At 35.0% G+C, this 21,953-nt stretch overlaps 2 protein-coding genes across 3 annotated transcripts in view; one reads left to right on the top strand and one right to left on the bottom strand.

Annotated features, from left to right (window-relative positions):
* Positions 1 to 6,931: 6,931 nt before the first annotated feature.
* LRRC39 (leucine rich repeat containing 39) lies at positions 6,932 to 21,321 on the top strand. The gene is made up of 8 exons (XM_051993264.1): positions 6,932 to 7,044; positions 10,283 to 10,388; positions 11,601 to 11,757; positions 13,401 to 13,537; positions 15,149 to 15,294; positions 17,664 to 17,816; positions 18,367 to 18,506; positions 21,130 to 21,321. Exons 1-8 carry the CDS (start codon positions 6,932 to 6,934, stop codon positions 21,183 to 21,185), a joined length of 1,008 nt encoding a protein of 335 aa, XP_051849224.1. The 3' UTR covers positions 21,186 to 21,321.
* TRMT13 (tRNA methyltransferase 13 homolog) overlaps positions 6,944 to 21,953 on the bottom strand; it is a 37,406-nt gene continuing 22,396 nt past the window's right edge. The window contains exon 10 of one of the 2 annotated variants that reach the window (XM_051993261.1): positions 6,944 to 7,015. In XM_051993261.1, the coding sequence (XP_051849221.1) occupies positions 6,996 to 7,015 (20 nt within the window). In that variant the 3' untranslated portion in view covers positions 6,944 to 6,995. Of the gene's footprint in view, positions 7,016 to 20,570; positions 21,683 to 21,953 lie in introns of those variants that run through there. The other variant, XM_051993260.1, reaches the window with a different exon arrangement.

The raw sequence follows: 21,953 nt of genomic DNA on the forward strand, positions 1-21,953 counted from the left end.
ACTCCACACATTGGATTAGTTGCCAAATTTTGTCATTTCTACTTTAACAAACACCTCTCCTATATTTCTCCACTTCTCCACTCAGTCATAATCATGACTCTATTTCAGAACAATGTTTTCAATTATCATCTCTATGTAGATGACTCTTAAATCCATTTGTCCAGGCCTAAATCTTTCTCCCAAACTCCAGCCTTACATTTTCCTTTTCCTTTTAGATATCTCCAACTGGATGTCCTTGTAGACATCTTAAATTTAACATCTCCCAACTCATTATCTTTATTTTATTTTATATTTTTAGGTTATACATGAACATATATATTCTTACGGTTTTCCACGAGTAATATTGGGAGAGAAAAATCAGAACAAAAGGGAAAAACCCTGAAAAAGAAAAAAAAAAACTTGTATACATTTTAAATTCAACATCTCCCAACTCATTATCTTTATTTTTTTATTTTTTTTTTTTTTAGGTTATACATGTACATTTTTTTTTTACATATTTCCGTGAGTCATGTTAGGAGAGAAAAATCAGAACAAAAGAGAAAAATCCTGAGAAAGAAAAAACTAGAAGGGGTAAAAACACTATGCTACTATCCACATTCTTCAGTCTCTCTCTGATTGTGGATGGAATTTCCATACAAAGTTTATTGGAATTGCCTTGGATCACTGAGAAGAGCTAAGTCTATTATAGATGATTATTATATAATCTTGCTGTTGACCATGTACAATGTTTTCCTGGTTCTGCTCACTTCACTCAACATCAGTTCATGTAAATCTTTCCAGGTTTTCCTAAAACCAGCCTGCTCATCATTTCCTACAGAACAGTAATATTCCATTCATTAGTATACCATAACTTATTCAGCCCTTTCCCGATGGATGGGTATCCACTCATTTTCCAATTCTTTGCCACCACAAATAAAGCTGCTACAAATATTTTTGCACACATGAGTCCTTTCCCCCAAACTCAATATTTTTACCTCCCAGTACTCCCTACTTCCAATATTCCCTACTATTCTCTACAGCACTGCCATTCTTCCAGTCTCCCAGTCTTAAAACATGAGTGTCATTCTCCATTCCTCACTCTTTGTCAACCCTCACATCCAAGCCCTCATGTTCCTACCTTCTAACACCTCTCCTACATGTTCACTTCTCTCCTTTTACCTGCAACTGTCCTGGTGCAGGCCCCTATTACCTCACGCCTGAAGTACTACCAAAGCTCACTTGCTGGTCTCCCACCTCAGGTCTCTTCCCACTACAATCCATCCATCCAATTTGACAAATCCATTTGTCAAATTGATCTTCCTGAAACCCACATTCTGACCACATCACCCTCTTAGTCCATAACCTCTAGTGGCTCCCTTATTACCTCCAGGATCAGTATATAAAATCCTCTTGTTTGGCATTCTAAACTCTTCATAACTTGGCTCTTTCCTTACTTCCCAATCTCACATCTTAATCCTCTCACATACTTTCCAGTTCAGTAAGACTGGCTTCCTGCCTATACAATGGATGGAGCAATGGACCTAAAGTTAGGAAGACTTAGCTGGATGAACCCAGGTAAGCCTAATCTATAAAATAGGGACAATAATTGCACCTATTTCACAGAGTTTTTGTGAGGATCAAATGAAATACCTAAGGAGTGCTTAGAATAATGTCTGGAACACAATAGTAGCTTAATCAATGCTTATTCCCTCCTTATCTCCCTTCCTCCTCTAAGGTATTCCATTAATTGAGTCCATGCATTTTCAGGAGCTGTCCCTGACTCCTGGAACCTTCTTTACTCATCTGTTTCCTAGCTTTCTTCAAGTCTGAACTAAACTCCCAGCTTCCACAAGAAACTTTGCCAGTCCTCCTTAATCTTAGTGCCTTCCCTCTGAGTTTAGCCCCAATTTATCTTGTTTACATATAATTGTTTGCATGTTGTCCTCCCAAATAGATTATGAACTCATAGAAAACAGATTGGTTTTCATTTTCCTTTGTGTCTCTAGGGCTTAACACAATGTCTGGCACATAGTAGGCTCTTAATAAATGCTTGTTGATTGACTGAGAATTTAGGCACCTAGGAATAGCTGCCAGGGATATACTCTTACTTTATGGTAATTGTCACTTGAAGCCTGTGATGAACTTGCCCAATATCAAAGGGGCTTTGAGTCAGATGCCAGCATCCTGTTTTCCCATTTGTGTCCCTAGGTTGGGCTGTTATCCCCGCGCCTTTCTGTTTCTCTCTGGTCTAACTTCCCACCCGGATGTACTCTGCTCTGGTGACCTGTGGTGTTATGTACAACAACTGAAATCAGTTTAGCATCATAAGACTAAAATTTTTTGTATCATGCTAAGGAGGCCTTCTCAGAATTATGCTATTTAAATGCAAAGGCTATTTTGCAAAAATAAAGATGTCATGTGTTTCCCAGTCAGGTTCACAGGCCTTTTGAAATCCATCTTAATTAAAAATTAAGAACCTCTGATCTAGGAGAATCAGCATCAAAGGCTTCCAGTAGTTATTATTGCTCCTCCCCTCTTAATGCACTCAGCCTTAGCAATTCCCAGTCATTAGCTTTCTCTGACTTCCTTTTCCATATGCCTTCTCAAACCCTCCTCCACAGTAGTACAGTATTCCCACATTTAAAGCCCGAAGACCCAAGTTCAAGTCTAAGGTCTGCCACAACTGAGTGAACTTGGATGAGTGATTTAATCTTTATGTACCTCTTTCCCCAAAATGCAGAAATGGCTGGATGGCAAAAATGGATGCCCTCTTAAATCATGATCCTATCTCTTCACATTTCTTTTGTATCTTCATTTCTCCTGAAGATACCACATCTTTTGGTACCCTAAGACTGATTGTTCCTTCCCTCACACCCCAGGAATCATGGGGCCATGAGGAAGAAAAAAATGGACAAGCATTTACTGAGTGCCAGACACTGGATAAGTGCTTTACAAATATTATTTCATTTGATCCTTACAGCCACCATGCAAGATGAGTGTTATTATTATCCCCATTTTAGAACTGAGGAAACTGCCTGAGCCAGACAGAAATTAAGTGATTTGTGCAAGAGTTATATAGTGAGTAAATGCATGAGGATGAATTTGAATTGGACCTGACTGCACTCTCCCACTAAACCAGCCGGCTGATTCCAGGAGGAGAGGAGGAAGAATAATTATTATTATATTTCTTACTCCTTACTATTAGACCCTCTTCTGTCACTCTTATCAACCTTTTTTTAAGTTTCCATATATCCTGGGGACAGTTAGGTAGTGCAGTGGATAGAGGACCAGCCCTGAAGTGAGGAGGACCCCAGTCCAAATCTGCCCTCAGATACTTAACGTTTGCTGGCTGTGTGACCTTAGGCAAATCACTTAACCCCAGTTGCCTCAGCAAAAAAAAAAAAAAAAAAAAAAAAAAAATTCCATATATCTTGTACAGATCTTTTTTGCTGTCACCTGTGACCCTCTCTTGCCCTTCTTCAATGAGTTCAGTGATTCCTTCACGGTCTTCTCTACCCCACTGCCTTCCCCTTCAAACACAGAGACCTCCCAGTTTCTCAGACTCAAATTCCTTCCTTGTGTGCTCAGTCTACTTCAACTACAATCTAGGTCATGTTGTCAATCAGTGATGTCAAACTGAAATAGAAACGGATCCCAGTAGGCCACATATTGACTCGGAAAACTTTAAATTAACATTATCCATGCGGCATTTTCATTTCTTTTGTTAAACATTTCCCAATTAGGCTTTTATCTGTTTCAGCCCATACTCGGGAGTTTTGTGGGCCCCGTGAGGCTTTGTGGGCTAGGAAGAGGACACCCCTCCCTCTAATCAATTGTCTCCCAGGACCCGAATTCCCAGTTACAACTCCGGCAATGTCAGAGGCTAGGGGCTCCTCCTCCCATTCCTAGGTCCATTTTTTAGGTGTTGTCCTGAAGTCTTCATTCCTTCGCACTAAGCTTTTGTGGATCAAGGACCTGGCAGCCCCTTCTGCTTCCACGACCCAAATGTTGATCACGGGAACAGACTCGCTACTTTTTGTGAGTCTCCCAAACTCTGCCCATGGATCCGGTGAGTGGGGAAACTTTCAACGTGAGCTCTCCAGCCCTCTGCACACAAGTCCCATGTGATTCCTGCTATTCCTAGCTTTGTCATGGTTTAAAATTAGCCCTGGGCTGACATGACACTCCTCTGGGTCGCAGCGTGGCTGAGGATCTGAACTGCTTGGAGTAGCACCGGCCAAACCCACCTGTAACTCTCCCTCGCCGAGCAATCAATGAGTTTGGAAACACCGCCAGCCCTGGTAAGTTTTTGTGAGTTCTTCCCCTCGCCCTCATTTACCCATGTTTGCTGCTGAGGATCCCGTTATCCCTGTCGGTGCTTACCCAGGGAGAGCAACCCACTTTGGAAACTCCGCGTAAAACCTCTCTCTGGAGAGGTCAGAGTTACTCACTTACTTGTTCTTTTCCAGAAAATGGATTTCACAGAAGGCAAAGATGCATTTCTTTCAGATCTGATTTGTTTGATTTTGATTGGTTTTGGTTTTGAATGCTTGGCGGACCTGCTAGCCCCGGCATGTCGTTGCCAAGGTCCTAAGGTGCTGGTATGTCTCTTTCTGTTGTGATAATAATACAAGGTAGAAGGACTTCATTTCCCTTATATTTCCCAAGATATATGCCTCTCATAACTACCCTTCCACTCCCGTTTTTATAATACCCAGTTTTCTCTCTAGTACAGATTATAACTTTGGAAATTATCTGAAACTATATGTTTATAAATGCTCCAGATTCCCTGGGAGTCAAAAGAACAGGTGATTTTTATATTAAATTCAACATTTATGTATTAAAGTCTCATTATGTACAAGCCACTGAGAATACAAAATCCCCAAATCAGTCTCTGTCCTTGAAGAGCTTAGATGGAGGGTCAGGGGAGAATATGTACAGAGGTATATACAAAATAATAAAATGTAATTTCAAGAGGGAGAATGTGCTTACTAGGTTCTAAAGAAGGGGAGAGAGCCAAGAAAGGCTTCATGAAGGTCGAGCTAAGGTTTGAAAAATCTAGGGAATTGTGGGGGAACATTCCAGCCATGGAATATAACCTGGAGATGTGAGATGGGAAAATCTCAATTCAGATGCCAAATTTTGGTTGTAGATATGACCCACAAAAAAAGTGAGGCAGTAAGGAGTCGTGATTTGTTCCCTTACAGGAGGCAGTAAGAAGCTGTGATTGATTTGTACCAGTGATGGGACAAACCCCACCAGAGAGATTACAAGTCCATAGAAATAACAGTCAACAATCATTTATGTTCCTTTGTGCTCTGCCCCGTGGTAAACAATCGCAATGCAACAATAAAAATTAAATGGCCCCTGTCTTTGTGGGACATAAATTCTCTAGGAAGATAATATGCAGACATTTAAGCATATATAAAATAAGTATCTTGAAGTATTAAATTATAATATTGAAAAACTTAGTTCCTGTCACCTTCTATATGGAACTTTTCCTGATCCTCCCACTTCAAATTTATTTTATTTATAGTTTGAGTATAATACTTACCTTCTTTATAATATATGAGCTCTTTAAAAGACTTCCATTAAAAAATTTGTATCTGTTGTGCCTGGAAGTGTTTACTACATAATAGGTGCTTAATAACCTCTTGGTGATTTATTGATTAAATAGAAAATATAGCCCCTTTTCCAACTATTGGCTCAGAGATTAGATTAATCATAGGGTTGGGATGCTTGAGGAAAAGAAAAGGAGGAATTCTGGTATTTGAATATTTAGTAAATATTTGAAAGACTAGCAATTTCATTCATTTGGGTCTCAACTCATATATATGTCATATATATGGTTTCATGAATTGCTGTAGAGAGAAAAAAGCTTTCTATGTTGGGTAGAATCTCTGATGAATATGGGAATCTTTTGCTCGGTCATCTCCAGCTAAGGGCTCATCTAAAATCCTGGCATTACATATTGCTGTGATTTTAAAAAAGATCTACACTCTCTTAGTCTTGGACCAGAAGGAGCCCCTCAGTCTTGTAGACCTGAGGTCTCTCTACTCTATGTCTTCTTGTCAATTCTTGAACAACAGGGTACAGGCTTCAAGTATAAGGGCTGTCTCTCCTTTTAGCAATTATTCCTGAGTTTTATAATCTTGGAATTCCCTGTTTGCTCATGTAATTGAGTGGGAAGTGAGGGGGCACACAAAAGGTCCACTTTCAGAGGACTAGGCCATTGTTTCCTGGCCACTACATATGCAAAATCTGAAAGGGGCTTTGCCCTATAACATTTCAAAAATATAGCTATAATTAGATCCTGATTCATGCATTTAACAAAGCCCCTAATGTATCCAATGTAACCTATACTAAGTTAAAATTATGTAAAATATGACAATTAATTCCATAGAAATATACTGTAACAATTGAATAATGCTACCAGTTTAGGAGATCCATTCATCAATTAGGAACTAGCTGCACAAAGTTAAAGAATGATCAAAGAGAAAGATTATTAAGAACCTCCTCTAAGTCCCAGTTTTCTTATTGAAAATGAAAGTGATACTTCTTACCTTACTGCTTATATTACAGTGTAATGATGAGAAAACCTGTGGCAAATTCCAGAGAATGATAAAAATGTGAGTTACTCTTAGACTAAGAACCCCTGGGCCTTTCTGTCCATACCATAATTGAGACTTCCTCTTTGTGTTGCCTCCCCTAATAGACATTTAGATCCTTGAGAAATAGGACAGCCTTGCATTTCTATTTGTAACCCCCCTACATTTAGCACAGTATTTGGAACATAATAAGCACTTAATCAATGTTTTTTTCATTTATTCATTCATTTGTTCATTCAGGCTACTTCCTCCAGTACAATTAGGTCTGCCGGGAGATGGCATCCATAATTCAGTTTTTCAGTCTCTGGTGAAATTGGTGAGCCCTTCTTTCATGTGAAAAAACCATGACAGAAACTGCAGTTCGTATGGGGGCCGTCCACGCTGTAAAGGAAGTGTGGGAAACCAGGATCAAGAAACACACTGAAGACCTGAAGCGAGAAAAAGAGTTTCAGCAGAAGTAGGTTCCAAAAATGGTTATAAATAAGCCTCATGTTCTGACAGTCCTGGGAACAAAAAGTATTCTTGTCCCTCGTTGTTCTTGACAAACACAACTCGGAAGCCTTTCTGGGCAAAGTTGGACAAGGAGTCTTGGATGGTGGTAATTTTGATGATGTCTGTGACTCTTCAAGCAATGCCCTCAAAGAGCTGAATAACTAGTGTCATCCAGGGGAGCTGATAAGTTACCACTTAGGACTGGACTTTTTATTTTTCTGTGCAGAAAATACCATAAAAAGTACCCTGGGCAGTTTGTCATAGCGAAGGGTCATCTCTTTTCAGTGGAGACCCATGTATTTAGGTAGCATAAGAATCTGAACAGCTGTCTTTTAAATAAATAAATATATTTATAGATAGATAGATAGATAGATAGATAATTTGGGGCAGCTATATGGCACAGTAGATAGAGCACTGGGTCAGGTCCAGAGGACTGAGTCCAAATCCAGCTTTAGACACTTAACAATTACTAGCTGTGTGATTCTGGGCAAGTCACTTAACCCCAATTGCCTTGACCCCCCAAAAAAAAATCATGTAAAAAAGACTTTTTTTACTGAAGTATTTATTTTCTCTTCCTAACTCCCTTGAAAGCCAAAAACAAAACAAATAAAAAACTGGTGTATCAAATGTGCATACTCTTCTAAAACAGATGCCCCAGTTGGTTCAATGCAAAAACATGTGTCTTATTCTGCATATTGGAAGCAGCAAGGTGCTACAATGGCCAGAGTGCCAGACTTGGAGTCAGGAAGATCTGAATTTAAATATGGCCTTAGATATTTACTAGCTGTGTGACCCTAACCAAATCTTTCAGCCTCAGTTTTCTCATCTGTAAAAATGGAATAACAATAGCACCTACTTCTCAAGGTTGTTGTGAAGACAAAAAGAGATAGTATTTATAAAGTGCAGTGCAAACCTTAAAGTACTATATAAAGATAGCTATTATTATTTTAGTTATCATCATGAACATGTATAAGAATATGCAGATCCATAAAGTAAACACAAAATGAATGACAAGGCTGTTCAGTGCAAGACTGTTGTATTAAAAAGAATGAGAGCACTTGAATCAGGAAAGGTGTAGAATAGAAGACAATGTTTCAGCTGAAAACTGAAAGAAGTTTCAGCTGAAACTGATTGGAGGCAATCAGTGAAGAAGAGATGTTTTCAACATCCTTTAAGAGCTCTTTTTTGCTGCACAGCCTTCAAGAAGTCAAGGACATAACCATACCAAAATAAAGTCTTAGAATATGACTTTAGTGGAGGAATGGATATGTAGACATCCAAGATAAACTCTGCAATATGAAATATTTCTAATTCATAGATGACATAAAAATTTCAACATTCATTCAGACCCAGGATCCTGTCTCTGATAATGCAATCAAGAAATGTTTTATGGGAAAGTCCATCACTGATTGTCTTGATCTATATCTTGCTACTGAACCCAGATGGCTCTGGAGGGGAAAGTGAAACAGGTGATCTTGCCCAATTCCGCCCTCACGTCAATCCAATTCACTTGCATGTCATGGCATTACCTCCCTGATGTCATGGGCCTCTTCAAGAAGAAAGGATAAACAATATTAATCTTGAAAGATAAAGAATGAAGAAAGGGAAGCCCCTTTCAAAATAACTCAAAATAAATATTGTTCTATAAAAGCACACTAGGACACAAATAATACTTAAAAAACACTTTCTGGCATTTATTGCTGATGGTTGAGCATAAAAAGAAACAATATTACATGATTTTAATGACAAATATTGGCCCCAAAAGAAGAAATGAGAAAATGTAATTCCTGTCTTTCATTGTAGAGGTAGGGATGGAATAGGTGGGACATGGGACTATGATGCTTTTATATATTGTTAGATATGGCTGATATGTTGGTTAGTTTTGCTGATTTAATTTGAATGCTGAGAGTCTATTTTTGGAAATTAATGTGATATAAAAAGTAACCATAAAAATAAAATAATACCTAAATTATATTTTAAAAGGAAAGTAGAGATATAGCACCAAAATACTCCTGATTCTGCATCTATTTTCTATTAATTTGTCTAAATCTTTTAAAAAGTCAATCAGTAAGTATTTATTAAACATTTACTATGTGTTAGAAACTGTGCTGAGTACTAGAGAATATAAAGAATAGTTTTTTAAAATCCCTGTCTTTGACGAGTTTTTATTCTAATGGAAAATGAATTCCATTAAATTCTAATGGAAAAAAAATTTATTTTTAATCTTTATCAGTTCTTGATATAATTCTCATAAATGTATTTTTATAGTATAAGGTGGTGATTTTAGTTGCCCTGTTCCTACAGTTTTAAATACCCTGTCTTTATACAAGTGATTTTTTTGGATTAAATAAAAATATTTTAATTCAGCTCTTATTAACTTTTGCCTCATTATATTTGACCTTTTATGCTATTCAATATAATCCCGATTCAGCTATTCAAAATAATAACTACTTTTTCTAGCTTCATATCTTCTAAAAACATATACTTTCATCTAACTCATTGAAAAAAAATATTTTTGGTCAAGGATAGAATCCTTTAGACCTCTAGTAGAGATATACTATTCACATTGATACCAATCCATTCATTATTACTATTGGGGTCTACTCATTCAACCAATTCTGAATCTACCTAACTCTACTATCATTCAACCTATTATTTTCCATCTTGTCCACAAGGATTTTTTTTTTTGAAAATAGCTCGCTAATGCCATAATATGACAGATATGCAATGTCTATACATTTTCCTTATTATCAATATCATCACTGTAAAAAAAAAAGTGATAGCAAGTAATAGATTTAGAGTTGAAAAGGATTTCAATCTAGTGATTTCAGATGATCTAGTCCAATACTCTCATTTTATAGTTGAGGAAAGAGAGGTCTGAACGGTGAGTTGCTTAGTCATATAGATAGTATGTGTCAATGGCAATATTTGAACTCTGGTCCTTCTACTCCAGAACCATTGATCTTTCTCCTGTGTCATGCTTCCATAAAGAAACCCTAAGTTTGCTACTTGACTTTTGTTTTGTAACAACCATAGCATTTACCCCAGATCTACTAGATGATTGTTCCATCTTTCCTTGAAAATGAGTGCTTTTCTAATTTTCAGTATTACCCTTGGTCAAAATGTTATTTCTCCTGAGTCTTCAATGTGTAAATTTAAATGCTTCCTATATTCTTCACTAACATGAATTCTTGGTCTCCTAGGTTAGTGAGAATCTGGGAAGAAAGAGTAAGCCTAAGTAAGCTGAAGGAAAAAGTCATCAGGGAAGATGGAAGGGTCATTTTAAAGATAGAAAAAGAAGAATGGAAGGTAATCAGAGGAAGTAATTTTCAACATTCTACTTGTTGCATTCCCTTTATAGAATGTTGTGTTTAGTTTATAGCATTCTGCCAAGATGGTAATTAGGAAAACTAAAATTTCAACTGGTCAAATATATACTATTTCTTAATTGGATTCATAGAGGTGGAATTTGATTTGGGGATTACTCATGGGTTTCCAATATCTGTGACTATTCAATTTTTGTACTTTTGTTAATAGAAACAATCTGGGTGTGACTAAATATGAATTCTTAGGATATAAATTCTGTGCTAATATGCTATTGTTAATAGAAAAAATAGTATGAATTCTAGTTTACTTAGAGTTGGAAGGACCAAAAAGTAGAGGAATAAATTTCTTAAGATTTGGTAGTTATGCAAAATACTAAAAAAAAAATTAATGATAATTTCTAATTTTATACCTCATCATGAAAAGGTGGTGATACTGTATTTTTGAAGGCTATTTCAGTAAAATTATAAAGACTAGCAGACTCTACTTAGCTGATAGGATTTACTGTGTAGATCCAGCAACATATTTTACATTATCTGATGATCATTCTAGCTAGATTGAGGAAAAATCATTTCAGGACGGATACAAGGGATTGAATTATTTGATCACAACAAAAACCAAAGACCACCTACTAAGGCATAGAGGATTTGTGACTGGCATCAGTGGAGGAATACTTGACTTAGAATCAAAACTAAAATCAAAGATCATAGATCTGGAACTGGATAGGTCTTCAGAGGTCATTCAGTCCTCCACTTTCATTTTACAGATTTGGAGACTGAGGCCCAGGGAATTTAAGTGTATGGGAAGTAAGGGTCAGTCAGAAAAAAAAGAATATTTTGGTAATAGTTTCAAAACAAAACAATAACACCTAACATTTATTTTTTACAAATATCATCTTATTTGATTCTCAAGAGATGGAATCATCTATTATCATCCCAGTTTACACACAGTAAAACTGAAGATGAGAGTTTAGGTGACTTGCCTAGAATCAAGTAGCTAGTAGGTATCTAAGCCAAGATCTGAACTTGTCTTTATGATTCCAATTTTGCTATTTTGTACTCTGGACCACTTAGCCACAATAGCCCCTCTACTGCCATGTTGATTTTCAGGAAACCAGGATACCAAAAATTTTTAAAAACCACTACCACCTAAATCATAAATTAATTTTAATTGTACTTCTTTTCTCTTTGGATTTAGACCCTTCCTTCTTCACTACTAAAACTGAATCAGCTGCAGGAGTGGCAGCTTCATAGAACGGGCTTAGTAAAAATTCCTGAATTCATTGGACGATTCCAGAACCTCATTGTATTGGATTTATCCCGAAATGCAATTTCAGAGATACCTCGAGGAATTGGTAAGGCATTGTTATTACAGGTCAAGATTCTTCAGCTGCAAGTCTGATTTTTTATCTAAGAATTTGTAGAATAAAGATATTGCTTTCATATAACATATTAATTCCCTAAATAAGGTAAAAACAACCGCTGTAGATGGAGCCAAGGAGGGCCTCATAGGTCAGGGTTATTAGAATTATTTACTGAGAATCTTTAGTTTAAAGAAGCTTAATTAGTTTAATGCAATTCAAAAGATATATTAATTGCCTATGTGGCAGACTTTGTTAAGATGAAGGAACAATGGGAAGGATTTCATCTTACAGTTTGGGAAAGATGGTGAGATGTTGAATAAAAGCATAAATGCAGCATGGGAAATAATCCTGAACAAAAAAAAATCAATCATGTCTCGTGAGTTATCATCCTACCTGCAGGCTTCTTGGTTTGAAATGATCTTTCAAGGTGATGCTGAAAATTTTCTGATTAAGAAAAAGGAGGGGAAGGGATCTGGAATGAAGTGATAGGAGAAGGAACACGATCTAGTTTGAAGACATGAAAAGGTCATAAGGATGGGAACTTTGAATTCATTTTCCAGAGACAGCTTTGAAGAAAATTATCACACAAACAAAATCAATGAAGCTAAAATTAGAATGGAAGCAGGCAATAGGGGGAAAATCTTTTGCAACAAATTTCTCCCATAATTTCCAAGACACATACTTCAAAATTATAAATTTATAAAGCATATGAGTCATTTCCTGACTGTTAAATGGTGAAATAATATGAAGTTGGTTTTCCAAGAAAGAAGTACAAGTTTAAAAAGTTCCAAATCATGAATAATTAGGAAAATGCAAATTAAAGCTACTTAAGGTTTTATCTCTCACCTGTCAGATTAATTCAAATAGTAGAAAAGGAAAAATGACAAATGCTGGAGGGGAAAATAGGCATACTAATGTACTGATGATGTAGCATTATGAATTAGTTCAATCATTCTGGAAAGCAATTTGGAACCATTCCCAAAATGTTACTAAATTGTGCAAAACCTTTTGACTCAGCAATATTACTTTTGGCAATATAACCCAAAGAGATTAAAGAATGAGGAAAAGGACTAATATAAAACAAATAGTTTAGGTTGTGTGTGTGTGTGTGTGTGTGTGTGGTAGCATTGAACTGGAAACTAAGAGGTGCCCATTTGGGGAATGGCTGAACAAATTATATGAATGTAATGGAATACCATTGTGCTGAAAAAAATGAAGCTCTTTAAAGACTTATATGAATGGTGATCATGTGAAATGAGCAAAACTAGGAGAACAATTTATATATAACATTATAAATACAATATTTTAAAAACTTGAAAATTCTGATCCATAAAATAAACAACCATGATTTCAGATCAAGCTTTCATGATAAGACATAATATCTATCTCAAGGGTATATAATGAATTTTTTTTTAATTTGACTAATGTAGGAATTTCTTTTGATTGGCCATAAACATTTGTTACAAGAGGGTTTTTTTTAAATGAGTGGAGAATGTAGGAACAAAAGAAAATAAACTTTGCTAATTGGAAAAAAAGTAAAAAGATGTAGAAAGAAAAAGTGGTAAAGATGTGGTGTAACATTTTATTATTGGATGCTTGATTTAATGATCATTTGTTTTGTCTGATGTGTATAGGACTGCTGACAAGACTTGAGGAGTTGATTCTCAGTTACAATAAAATCAAAACTGTTCCCAAAGAGCTGAGTAACTGTGTCAGCTTGGAGAAACTAGAACTTGCTGTCAACAGAGATATTTGTGATCTTCCACAGGAGGTTAGTATAACATAGCTTCCAAAAGAAAAATTCTCCATTTCGAATTTATTTTTCACTTGTGTTGGGGAAAAAAACCCCAGATAATAATATTTAAGATTATAGTTTGGTTTCAGTGGTATTTGGTGTTAACATTTTAAGTGTTTTATTAAATAAAATCAAAATCATTTTTTCATTAGAGAAAGAGCTATGATTCACTGCAAAGATAATAATTATAAATCTTGAGCAATGACATGGCAGTAAAATGACTTCTTTTTGTCATTGTTAATGGAATAGAGGTGTTCCCAGGAGATATATGTATGAATGTCATAGCATATTAAATATCCTCTTTGACAGATTCCCAGGCTCTGCCAGGTCAGAAACAAGATTGTAGGCTTGTTGAAATGCTAAACCCTGATCTATGTATGACATGTTGTCACACTATTAACCACTCTAAATAAATCACACACTAAGCCTTAGATCTTATAAATACATAAAAAATAAAGAAGACATTTTAAGCACTTAGAACCAGTGAAAGAAATTGCTATAGAGCTTTGTCCTGATACGGTAATAGACTTAAAATAGTACAAACTGAAAGTTTGTGCTAAATATTTTAATTTCTATACATACATATTCAATTTCTAGATCACATCACCCACAAGATGGAGAATTAGACATTTTCTCTATCCTCACTAACTCTCAACAATTCCCCTAAAAGAATTATGTACAAGCAAAACAATTATAGCTGTTTCCACAGGCTGAGACACTAAGAAGCCTAATGGAACAAAATTATTTGTTGCATCCCCTATCACACCCTACTCTCTGCAAAGTATCCATTGACAACAAATAGCATACTTCAACTCTATCTACACTGCTATCTACACTCCTGTGAAGGAGGAAGGGCTATACAAATACAGGAATATGCACTACCTGGGTCAGCCAAGAGCTAAAAAACAGGGAACTGGACAAATGCCAGAACGTGGGCTGGATTGCACCAGCCCTGAAGGAAAGGAGACTATCATCCCTTAGGGGAACTGAGGCCCATAAAAAAATGAATTGTCTGTGGGGAAAAGGGCTGTTGCTGTCCAACCCTGGAGACAAATCCCCCATCAACGGAGGAGTAAAAAAGTGAGCAAGAGAAATTATTAGGGGAAAAAAAGACTAAAACTGTCAAAAAATCTCAAGAGAAAGAAAACTCAATTAAATAATTTAGAGCACAAGTAAATAAGTTAGAGTTCTTGTGAGGAACAAATGAGATAGCATCTATAAAGTGCTTTTCAAATTTTAAAGTATTACATAAATGGTATTTATCACATAAAAATGGCAACAAAAACATTAACATATGATGAAAACAATAAATTATGCCTGTTCTCCAGAGGTAGAATGGGAAGTCTCTCTGAACTAGTTACTATAAACCTTTGTGCTTGGGTACTTTGGAAGATATTATTCACCTTTACTAACTCTTTGAAGAATTATTTTTTAATCCTTCCCAGACTGTCCAGTTGTGGTTTGTTTTGTTTTGGTTTTTTTAGCTATATCTTAGGCTATAGTGATAAGACTTGTGCCAGGTATGATGTACTTGCCTCAGTTCCCTTCATTTAGGTTCTTAAGTCCTGAAAATCTTTCCCTTTTCAGCTCAGCAATCTACTGAAGCTCATTCATCTTGATCTGAGTATGAACCAATTTACAACAATTCCTTCAGCTGTGCTACATATGCCTGCTCTTGAGTGGCTAGACATGGGAAGCAACAAACTTAAAACACTTCCTGACTCTATAGACAGGTAAAGTGATAATAATAATTATTTTTAATTAGCTACCAACCAGTGTCCTGACTTTGGGGAAAATATACAATTAAATTAATTAGAGAATATGTTTGTTATTGCTTTGGTGACCTATAATCTATGGACTTTGTTTTTTTAGTGAAATTTTCCTATTAAATAGCACAGAGGCAATGTACCCTCAAACCTAAGATGTACTTATGTGGTAAATTTATGGGATGACATGGACAGGCATTTCAGAGAATGGGCAGCATGAATGGGCAGCAATTTCCATCTTTGGAGGGAATAAAAGCTCATATTTATAATGTTCCAAAACTCTTAGTTCAATTGTAAGATTTTTTTTTTTAAAGAAAGCTTAAAGCATTATATACAGTTGATCCTCAACTTTGTAGGGATAACAATTCTAGAAAATGGCACAAAATCTATAATCTTTCATTAAAAATTGCTAAAAAAAAAAAAAAAAGATATACTGTTCCTCATATAATTCTTTAAAACATTACTACTGATATGTACTTTCCCTAAAACAGTGACCATGAAATAATCCATAAAATAAAATTGGTAATGTAAAACATTTTTTCTCCTAACTCTAGAAATCTGTGACGTTTTTGTACTGTCTCAATTTTTATTTCAGACAATATTCACTTTTTGTAACATGTAAAATCTACAGTTCCATAAATACTGTACAACATATAAAATGTTGGACCCCTACTCTATTGCAATCAGTATCAATTTGATAAAATCATATCAAAGTTATATGCCCCAAAGTTGTGAGCTGCAGATTCTAAATTCACTTAATAGGAAGTTAACTAAAGGCTTTCCACCCTTGTTTTGTCTTGTCAAAGGCACTGACCCAGTCCGGCATGGCAGAGATCACAACTAAACAGAAAGTCACCCCAATATTTTTGTACCTCCAGACTAACAACTTGTCCAATACAGATGACCATCTCATGACCACTTAGGTCACTGATTGTGACAGATGGTACCATTTCCTCCTGCCCAAATTAAGGAGAATCCTATCCATCTTTTGTGGAGATATTCCTAGCTTCATTTAACTTGTGATCCTGTTGCCATATTATTTTGCTCATTCAATGGCATTCTGATTTTGGTATACCTGTTCCAGAATGATTAGACATGTAGCCATATAAAAATGGGGCCCTTGAAGGAGGTATCTTAGATCATGAGGAAGATCTAAGGTCTATTTCATTAGAGGGGACCAGGGCTCTTTAATAAAAGGCCGCTGGCTCAGACCTCTGATTCAGTCTCCTTATTGTTAGGTGTGATAATTTTAATTCCCCCAAACTAAAGCATATTTTAATCTGTATCTTGTCTTCAACTGTGTCAATGGCAGTGTAAAGGTGTTGTACTGTATACTTTACTGCTAAAAACCTCCCTACCTTGGCTGTCCTCTGAAAACTTAAGAGGGAGATTGCTGGGATTTTAGTCACTGCTGTCAGAAGATCCCAAGACTGGCAAGATTTCAAAATCATCTCTAATACCCTGTCCTTCATGGATGGCAGATAATTTGAAGATAATGAAGAATGCACCAGCTTGAAATAATCTGTCATCAACATCTGCTTCTTGTGCAATTTGAGATCCTTCCAGCCAACAATGGCTACAGGCATTCAAACGTAGTTTATCTAAAACCTTTATTTTCTCACTAAGAAGCTTATAAAGCTGCATCACTTTGTGTGCTTGAGTTTAAAGCCCAAAGAACTTGTATTGAGTTTAGGGGAACAATCACAATATAAAATTTGAGTTTTAAAGGCAAGCAATGAAAATGTACAATGAATACATAGCTCTTTACTCAACAATGGTAGGTGAACAAAGCCAGTGAAGCTCCTAGTGGGCCACCAGTTGCTTCACAAACTTGCCCACATCTCCCCTCTCACTTTTTTATCTATTGTACATAACCGTGAATGTGCATGATTGCCAACATGAAAGTGAAATAAGATTACTAACAAAATCAGTGAATGCTTTAAGGAAAGTCAAATACAGAAATGTTAAGAGTAGACTATATTATTATTAGATATTACAACTCATAGTTAGCATTTATATAGAATTTTAAGGTTTTTGAAGCACTTTACATGTATTATCTCATTTGATTCTCAGAACAATCCTGTACTATTATTTCCATTTTACAGATTAGGAAACTGAAAGAAGCTGAATTTTAAAGTGACTCGCCTATGGTAATTCAGCTAGTAATTATGAGGCAGAATTAGACTTCAGGTATCCTGGACTCTTAAGTATAACTACTTTATGTATTTATGGACTAAGGGATCCATAAAACATACAGACCTGACACCTTTGGCTTTACTTTTTTTAAGCTGGTATTTTCACAACACACATAATTGTTAAATCCTTTCACACTTTAGAATGGAAAACCTACATACATTATGGCTCCAGCGAAATGAAATTATATGTTTGCCAAAAACCATCAACAACCTAAAGAACTTGGGAACTTTGGTTCTCAGCAACAACCAACTACAAGATATTCCAGAATGCATGGAAGGAATGACAAATCTCAGGTAAAAATCTGGTTGGAAAGCATGAGCTAGAGTTACCAGAAAGCTAACTACACAATCCCCTCACGTGACAAAGAAAGAGCATAAGCTAAAGGTTTTTTAAATTCAACTTGTATCTTTAGTTTCTGTCTAAATTATTCAAGATTATAGCCTTCAAATTAAGAAATAGCAATAACTCCCATTTCCATAGAGCCTTTTTTGCAAAGATTTACAAAGTGCTATCTTCACAGTAAGCCCATAATATAGATAGAGCAAATATTATGTGTTTAACAGATAAGGTAACTGAAGCTCAGAGAGGTTAATGTTCTTCTTTGAAATCCTACTCTTAAGCTTAATTATGCTTTCAAGTTGACTGGATCTCTTATTTTGTAGACAAATTTAACACTTAGTATGTTTAATCTATAGGTGAAAAGAAATTTTAAGTAGTTTCTTGGTTTTCTCAAAGAAATTAATAAAAAGAAACTTATGGTACATAAAATGTACCTAATTTTCTAGTTCTTGCTATGGCCTAGTATAATTTTCATGATTAATCAGACTGTTTTCTGATTATCAGGTTTGTGAACTTCAGGGATAATCCATTAAAATTAGAAATAACACTTCCTCCCTGTGAAAATGCAGATGAAGAGGAGGAAAAGGAATTATTTGGTATCCAATTTATGCATGCATATATCCAAGAGTCCCGTAAGAGAGCAGGTAAGAGCTTTGTGTTATCAGAATTTGGATGAAACATTAATTTCATTGATGTGGGTATTCTATTTTTCATTTGCTGCCTGGCTTTTTTCTAACTCAGTGATAAAAATGGGAATGGAAATGTAGAAAAAGCAATTTAGTTCATAAACTGAGTTAAAGGATGTAGAGGAAATTGTAAGCATTCCATATACACCTAAGATTTTAAGAAAAGAATTATTTTCATTTTATTAATTTTCAAATATATCCCTACTCACCTTTCCTGTTCTTTTTCTTCTAACAAAGATTATAAAAGAGAAAAAAACAAAACTAGCTAACATACTGACACAGTGCACAATATTCTATATTCTTTGGTGGACTCAAAGACCCCCATGTCTGCAATGAAAGGAAGGAGGTATATATTTTCTCAATTTTTCTCCAGCTCAAACTTGATCATTATACTCAGTTTTACTTTACTGTTTTATTTCCATTTTTGGTAAATGCTTTTATTTTTCTCCTTGTTCTGCTAACTCCACTCTGCATTAATGAAATTTCCCATGCTTCTCTGAATTCTTCACATTCATCATTTCTCAAAGTATATTCATGTAACCACAATTTAGTCACTTCACAAATGATTGAGCACCTGTTTTATTCCAAGTTTTTAACAACCATAAAAAAGTGCTATTATGAGTATTTTAGTATCAATAGGACCTTTCCTTCCATTTTTTAATCTTCTTTGAGAGTATGCTTAGAAATAGCGTCTATGGGAACTCCACAGTTTTTGAAGTAGCAAGGGAATCTTGCTCAAAAGAGGAAATAGATACAAATGAATATCTAGAAAGTGAGAAGGTTGGATTAGATAATCTCTTAAGATCCCTCAAAACTCTAAATCATAGAGTTTAATTTCTCAAACTCTACAAGATAAATATTTTAGGGCAGTTTATAAGTAATTTTGATTTCTTGAGCACTTTGACATCTATTTTTTTCCTTTCCAACCCTAAAATTCATTCCACCAAGAAATTATAAGAAAGTTATAGGAAACATATGCTGTAAAACACATCTCTGACAAAGGACAGTAAGAAATAGAGAAAGGATTTGAACCCATGACCTCCTACTCTGAGTCGATTTCTCTCTACTGTTTGCCTTTGCTGAGGGATCAAAGAAGCCCGTTAAGGTTTCATCTAAAAAAAAAAAAAAAAAAAAACTTATCAAGGAATGAGCTACCTTGGGAGGTAACGGGTTTCCCCCAATTAAAGTTTGGCCTCTGACCAAAGACTGTAAGAGAGGTTTATTGTCCTGGGCTCTTTAGCTCGGAGATGTGATTCTGAGCACACGGGGGATTTGTCCTCCAGGGCACAGCTTAACTCAGTTCAGGACTGATTCTTATCATGTTTATGTTGGGAAGTGATGAATTTTTTTAGCCATAGGAATATATGAAGCCCATTTACTGAGTTGTAGGTGAACAACAACATAAGTCAGGAGAAGGAAAATCCACACTGACAAAATCATAGTCCTTTAAGTACTGACCTAGTAAACTAGACAATATGAATAAGTTTAACTTGTATTTTTTGTACTAGTCAGTCTAGTCTGATGCAATGAAAATGACTCTATTGCCACAGTTTACATCTTCTGGATCAAAGGATTACGAATGCTTTTTAAAACACCAAACTGAACCATTTCAATTTTATTTGATAAGAAATTAGAAATATAAGAAAAAGTAAATTAAGTAATTTTAGGTTAGTACTATAATATGCAATTAAAGACTGACATTTTTAAAACTTATTTGTTTTGTGGCTAATTATCACTGATAATTCACTTACTTAAGCACAGACCATCTATCTGTAATATCAGAGTAGTACAATAGTACTGCAGGAATTTCTCTAATAGGAATTATAAAAGAATAATTTTTAATTACTAGTTTAACACCTGGATAGTTGTTTTTAGCAAAGATAACAATTAGAAGAGATTTTTTTTTTACATATGAGGGCAGAATAATATCAGGTTCTACAAGAAAGTATGGAAGCACCATCTTATTTTTTTCATATTTAATACTTCCCTATGCATAAAAAATCATCGGCCAAACATGAGAAATAAGAAATAAATATTTTTTATTCTTCTACCTAATTCTCTTTAATTTCCTTTTCTCAAACTAAAAACAACACTGGGATATTGGTAAAAGCCAGTTGATTACAGAAAGTGGTTATTTGTGGAACTCCCAACTAGCTCATTATTAGGTAAAAATATAATACAACACCTGTATTTTTGGTAAACATTTTTCCTTTTCTGGTATTGGTCATTTATAAATTCTGATATGATGTAGATATTTCCAAAACCTATCTAAAAGTGATCTTATTGATACTAATTTCATAACCTGATTGAAGTAAGCTGTGGATATTTGTTTCCAAACATAACCTAGTTGCTTTTCTTAGATTTATCCTCAACAAACCTTTATTTATCTCAGAAATTCTGGAATTTTCCCTAGTTCTAAAAAAAAAAATCCTTTAAAAATATATTTGCTTATTACATATTGTAGAGATATAGATTCAAAAATGATACAATAGAAATTTGCTAAGAATCAAAAATTAAATTCTTGCAAAGTTTATGCAAATAGGCACTTTGGGTTATGTATATGAATGCTTTTGTGTTTCAGAAAACAAAGAAAATTGTCCAACAGTTTTGCCGGTCTCTGTAAATAATGATGAATAAAATATCTCAAGATGACCTACTGAAGAAGATTATTTTGAGGATCTAAACATCAGCAATTCTGAAGCCTTTGAAAACAAACATCAAAATTTGAGGAACTTACAACATATAAACATGTTGTATCACCAGTAATTTAAAATGTTTTGGGTTTTTTTTTAAGAATATAAAGAACCAAACTTTGAAATCTTACTTTTGTGGGAGACATTTTTCCCATAACTGTTGTATAAATGATCTTAACTGTTTAAAACATTCAGAGAAGGGTTATAAAATTTTCCAGTGGGAACTGTTCACAATTTTTCTTTCATCATGTAGTTGAGTCTGGTGTTGAAGACTGTTTGGGTAAAGCCGTTAACAGGACATTTTCTAAAGACACTAGAGAATCTGTATAGTACTGCAAAGAAGCATCATATCCCTTCTGTTGTAAATATTGGATTCGGCCTTGGTCAATAAGTAATTTACAGAGTCGACCTATCTTTTTCCTTTCTTCAACAGTAAGAAGCCTAGATCCAAAAACAAAAACAAAAATCAGAATAAAATTAGTAACATGGTTTATTTTTTTAAAAGGAATCATTTATAATAAATATAATTTTTTTTACAAATTACAAGTAGGATATAAACTACCATATAGTTTGTTATTACATATGATAATTTCTTAGCTTGAACCATTAATAAGTATACAATAAATAATTGGTTATATCCCCAGAACTGTGCTATATGCTGAACCTACTCTTCATGTCTTAAGGGACCTTTTATTTGAGACCATAATCAATG

The sequence above is a fragment of the Antechinus flavipes genome, chromosome 4, assembly GCF_016432865.1.
Source record: "Antechinus flavipes isolate AdamAnt ecotype Samford, QLD, Australia chromosome 4, AdamAnt_v2, whole genome shotgun sequence".
NCBI classification, from domain to species: Eukaryota; Metazoa; Chordata; class Mammalia; order Dasyuromorphia; family Dasyuridae; genus Antechinus; species Antechinus flavipes.